Raw genomic sequence first — 5,622 nt, forward strand, 5'->3', positions numbered from 1 at the left:
TGCTGGCTTGATGAAGTGACCGCACGGTGATGCCGGTGCATGACCTGTGCAATCCATGGGGAGATGATGTTGGTGATGATTTAGCCTTCACAATGTCGAACCCTTGGTCAGCTCGCCGGGGTGATGATCCGATGAGGTTGACCTCGACTCGACGAAGTGACGACCTGTCCAGCGCAGGTCGGTAGCAGTGGAGCAACATTGTCGGTCTCGTTTGACACCGACGCGACGGTGAAGATTACCTTGGAAAAGGCTTTCAAATTAGTGGGCACATGTTTGAGAACAAACACAATACCCCATATAAAACTTCCTCCTAAAAGGATGTCCGAAATCACGTTCATAAAAAAATAAGAACTCGGGTCGGATTTATTCTCGCACATAAAACAAATCCAACAATTGATGCCCTCATTGGAGGTTTCCCGGAGTTTGAACGGTCGGATTGAGCTGAAATTTTGAGGGATGGTAAATACAGGAATTCCGCAGTAGATCAACGGTTGGATATTCCAAAGGGCGTCCGAGCTGGAGGCTGGACTCCAAACTTGTCCAGATTCCCGTCCAAATTTGACAGGGCTCCGGTAGATCGGAGTTTACCGGAGATTTCTCCATCGGAACGCGATGAAATTGTACATGGTTGTTCTAGACTCAATTCCGCACAATTCCACCAAAGCAATCGTCAAAGCGACGCTCGAGGAGGCGGGGACGACGAACACTAATCCGCTGTGCAGAAAAAACTGGTACAATCCATAGACGAGCCATCAATCCTTTGCGATCACATGACAGAACTCTCAATGAAAGCACCATTGTCGGAGGGAAATCCGGCAGACCTCGAGGTAGGGGGTCCTAAGCTGTGGATCTTGTATCGATGATAACAGGAAGAAGGGAGTCGATATTTACGCAGGTTCGGGCCCTCTTGATGGAGGTAAAACCCTACGTCATGCTCTTGTTAATATTGATGATGATGTATCGAGTACAGAGTTGATCTACCTCGAGATCGTAAGTTGTGGTCTAAACCCTAGGGGTATGATGATGAATGTCATAATAATCTATCGACCAGCCTGGCCTCGGCTTATATAATGTACCGGAGGCCTAGGATAACAAGAGTCCTAGTTGGCTACGTCGGTGGAGAGGAGTCCTTGTCTTGATGTGGAATCTTCCTCGTATATGTCATGGGCTGGCCGAAGTGGCCCATTATGAACCGCCATGGGGTCCTCGGCCCGACCCACTGGTCGGGAGACGATGTGGTGAGTACCCCCTAGTCCAGGACACCATCAGCATGCTTGGAATGGTATAAGCTGCGCTAGCTCTGTCTGCGCGCTATATGGTGTGTGGCCGCATAGGCTTTTATTTATCACCACTCTTATTGGTGGTCAAAAAAGATGGAGTACTGGCGGGAAACAATGATGTGTTCAGATAACGCCATTGATGAAAAACTTAGAAAAGGAGGAAGCGCGAGCTAGCGTAAAAGCGTGTGCGCTGTCACGAGCTAGCACACACGAGGCTCCTCCAACTATGTGTGTGTAAATATCGAACCTTCACACACGAGTATTCATAACAAGCATGGTGTGCGATGATTCAAACCATCGCAAACATTTCGTTCTTGTTAAGCGCTTGCCAATGAACGCACACATTGCCAACATACAAACCGTGCGCGTTACAACTACATATCGCACATGCAGTAGAACCCTTTGCCGTGTGCCCCTTATCACACTCAGCCTTAATAAAATCGTGCCCCATGGATGGGCCGTCACACCGTTTTGTTTTCTGGCACACGAGTTTATTTTCTACTGTTTGCGATGCCCGCATCGTACACAGTTTGGTCGAATGGTGTGTGATAGATGTGTCGTCTTAAGCATAATCTACAACAGTGTGAATAGAGTTTAGCGAAGTTGAAATTTACGTTCACAAGATAACACATGCTAATGGACGGTGCTACAACCAGCAAGTTCCCAACCACCGTATCTGTGGACAATAGATTTGCAATCCACCAAAAATTGAGGCGCAGACGATGTCCCATGAATATCATGATAATTTATACGGAGATACATTTTTGAGACTACCGAAACAAATTTCTTATGTATTTCATGAACCTCTAGCCTTTACCCATTTCAGAAGGAGCCAACTTTCACCGGCGGTACAAGTTTGGATGAATGGTTAGGCAGTCCTAATAGTGCCAGTGAGTACTATCAAACAAATTAATTGCAGTTCCTAATAATATTTGTTCATGCGTCCATTGAGAGTGAGTTTCTTCACATCAGGTACTGCATATTTTGCTGAAATAGTTTATCAACCACAATGTTGTAGGCCTTTTCGGTAGGATGAAAGCTGTCCCAGAAAATGTAATCATAAGCATTTGGGCATGCAGGGTGATTTTTAATGAATATTGCTGCATTTAGCACTGTGCTGCCACAACATCCTTCGGTTACCTCCTTGAAATCTATATGACAGGTAGTTTCAAAATATTTAGTAACAAATAATTATGAATTTATGATGACAACATGCCCATCGACATGTATTTCTATACACTATATAAAGCCAAATATTTCTAAACGAAGTATACAAACTAATGTAAACATTTATGTCTACCATTTTAGTTCACTACACAGTTCTTGTTACTTCAATTTGCCTGTAGTATTGTAAGATTGGTGACATGTTAGAGGTTAATGCTTGTCACTGTTATCTATTAATATGTCTATTGCAGCTATACTCTATAGTAATTATTGATGGTATGCTCTAAAATAGCAACCGAGTATAAAATGTGCACTCACCATAAAAACCAGGTCGCTGAATGAGATCAAGAAGATTGTAGTATATATCGAGATAAATAAACTTGGAGCCTTGAACATTTTGTTCTGCATCTAGCCGATGTATTTCCTTTTCTATTTCAGAATTAAATAGATTTGCTGCTTGATTCCTCATGGGCTCACATTCTCTTGATCCAAGTTCTCTTTGCGAGGGACAACATCCAATTGGTGGAATGCCAATGAATGCAATCTTCTTTGCACCCATGTCATTTAATTTCTGTATAGAAGAGTATATATGAGTATACTGAATTTTACAAATAGCAGGTCGACTGCTCAAATGCCAATTAAACAACAGATATATGTAGGATGTAAAAAAAAAGGTACGCGACTATTAGTACCATGGTCATTATAAAATATCCATATGTTGAAACTTTGTCAAGAGAAGTAAATGGCAGAAAAAATTCAGTAAAGTACTAAATTTACGAACAGATATTTGTAACCGACTAAAGGAAACTACTTAGTGCACAAGAGAAGGAATGGTTTGTAGTTTTTGAGTTTGAGGGAAATATGTGAAGCTTGAAAGTGTCGAAGAACTAAATGAACACGAGAACTTTGTGCAAAAAGAGAGTCAAATAAGCTTTCTTATAAAGCTATGAGATTGCCTGTTTACTAGCAGGTTTAGAGTTTCAATAAGTACTCTTACCATGGTAAAGTTGACGGCGGAAGAGACAAGAAATTTCACGTACGAAGGAAGGTCATATTGATGGCGCCTCAAAGGGATTGCAAAATAATTATTTGCAAGGTCATTTGCCCCCATGACTGTGAAGTATATGCCTTCAGAGATAACACGTGTCATCTCCTCTTCTCCGACTAAAGTTCTTAGTCTCTCCTTATATTCAAGGAATAATTCAAGTTGCCCAGTACTCGATGTAGCAGTCTGAAGCATAGGAAATTATTATTTGCAAACTCTATTAACGATTCTTAGCTTCTGGTGAAACCAAAGTGGAATAGACTTTCACAAAAAAACTATGTTGTGAGATGCATGTGACATATTTTGTTACCGCGGGTATCGAAGTTAAAGGATCGTATCCACTGCCACCAGAAGCAAAGACGACACCAGTGAGTAGCTCACTTAGTGGAAGATCATTTCCATGGTAGGGTGGCAATAGTTCCTTAATTCCCAACCTAGCAGCTGATCGATCAAGAAAAATGACATCATCAGTGGATATTCAAGTTTTCACTTGGTGCAAGACTAGCCATTAAAGAGTTTCACTTAAAAAGAACACATAGTTTTTGAGTAATTTATCATTTCAATCGTCGCAGACTTTGTACAAGGTTGCACCAAATCCTTGACAATTAATATGGATGGGAGGGAGTGGTACTGTTTGGCCGTGGTTCTTCTGTCACGTGATCAATTATTGGTTGTTGCCCAACATGCAACTTAATTAGTGCAATATATATATCGAGCCGTCCTCGTGATGGAGTTTGTTTCATCTTCTACGTGAACTGCAAATTAATGTTGACAGATGGGTAGTTGGTTTTGCATTAAATGGAGAAGGAGACAAAGAAAAGCAAATGCACGACGGATGAAAACCAAGCTGACGGGCCAGTACGACTGAACTGTGCATTTTCCATTAGGAGGTCCTATGTACATGCACAGTGCTCTGATTTGGACGTCAAAATGTCTCCTGCAACAATACTAGAGCAACAGTAGTGCCCAAGACTTCAAAGCAGCTGCCAACGCAACTAGCTACTCCCTGCAAAAGGAAAATGATACTGCGGGCAGTTGGCTCCAAATATAAGTTTGCCCCATCTGATGTTAGGCACGTCACAATTTTTTAGGTATTTGCTTCATCGATCACCGGCTTGCTTCTCAACTTTTTTCATAAGTTGGCCACACTTTGTAGCAAGCCTCACTTTTCTTACCTTACTTGTTAGGTGTTGTAAAGTTAGCCTTCAACTAGAAATTTCACGTATATGTTCTCATCTTGGTGTAACCAAAGTTGCATATAAAACGTACAAGAAGCTGCTCCATTAGATCCCAATTTAAACATAGGTGCTGCATGCCATGCAAACCAAAAGTAGCGTAACAACGAAGTTGTACTACTGTATAAAAAATAAAATGTAAAAAAGCAATAGCTAGAAAGTCAGTTGCCGGTTGGTACGACTTATTACGTACGTACCTAGCATGTCTCCGGGAACCTTCCCGTTGGAGAACCTCCCGGTGGCCACCCCGCCGGGGAAGTCCTGCCCGTACGGCGGGAAGTTGGCCTTCGCCTCCGTCAGCCGGTCGTTGTTGTTGCCGGGATCGACGATCGAATCGCCGAACACAAACGCTGCAGAGATTTTGCCTCTAGCCGTGGTTGCTCCATGGGCGGATGGGAGAAGCGCCATCAGCAGCAGCAGCAGGCCTCGGTAGAGAGACGCCATTGCTTGGCTCCGTAGTACTACTTATGATGTAGTATCAGCTAGCTAGCTAGCGGTGTAGTGTGTCGGTGGCTCTGGCTGGTGCAGGATGGATCACGCCGTGGGAGGTTTTATAGCGAGGCATGGAGAAAAGTACGCACGCGTCCGCCGCGCAGTGAGGCGACTCGGATCATCATCATCATGCATATATGGTTCGTTGCTCGCTGCATGCATTGAATACACCGTTTCCGGTCCTGTCGATTTAATGGGCAGCGTGATGGCGTAAAATTGTAGGAGGCCCAAATCCGGCTCCTTTGTGATCATGCCACGGCCGGGCCGATCAGTTAATGCAACCTCCCATGGCCAACCTGCCAAACAGTGCGGCCAGACTCTACTAGAGCAAGTCGCCGGCTGCATGTGCTTTGCTGTAGACCTAATAATGCAGAGGAGCTTTAAAATCTACCATTCTGCTAATTCT

At 43.5% G+C, this 5,622-nt stretch overlaps 1 protein-coding gene across 1 annotated transcript; it reads right to left on the minus strand.

The window, feature by feature from the left end:
- Nucleotides 1-2,005: 2,005 nt before the first annotated feature.
- Nucleotides 2,006-5,316, minus strand: LOC109748992 (GDSL esterase/lipase EXL1). Its single transcript, XM_020307993.4, has 5 exons — nucleotides 4,922-5,316; nucleotides 3,800-3,930; nucleotides 3,442-3,675; nucleotides 2,763-3,015; nucleotides 2,006-2,431 (listed from the first exon to the last, which is right to left on the minus strand). Exons 1-5 carry the CDS (start codon nucleotides 5,166-5,168, stop codon nucleotides 2,244-2,246), a joined length of 1,053 nt encoding a protein of 350 aa, XP_020163582.1. The 5' UTR covers nucleotides 5,169-5,316; the 3' UTR covers nucleotides 2,006-2,243.
- Nucleotides 5,317-5,622: the final 306 nt, after the last annotated feature.

Source organism: Aegilops tauschii, chromosome 7 (genome assembly GCF_002575655.3).
Source record: "Aegilops tauschii subsp. strangulata cultivar AL8/78 chromosome 7, Aet v6.0, whole genome shotgun sequence".
Lineage (NCBI taxonomy): Eukaryota > Viridiplantae > Streptophyta > Magnoliopsida > Poales > Poaceae > Aegilops > Aegilops tauschii.

Bases quoted from the DNA above. Each gene is read 5' to 3' on its own strand.
- LOC109748992 (XM_020307993.4), bottom strand. From the start codon at position 5,168: ATGGCGTCTCTCTACCGAGGCCTGCTGCTGCTGCTGATGGCGCTTCTC. The intron at 3,931-4,921 runs GTACGTACGTAA...TTGATCGATCAG, and splicing joins GGTTCCCGGAGACATGCTAG to CTGCTAGGTTGGGAATTAAG. The intron at 3,016-3,441 runs GTAAGAGTACTT...TCTTCTATACAG, and splicing joins CCGCCGTCAACTTTACCATG to AAATTAAATGACATGGGTGC.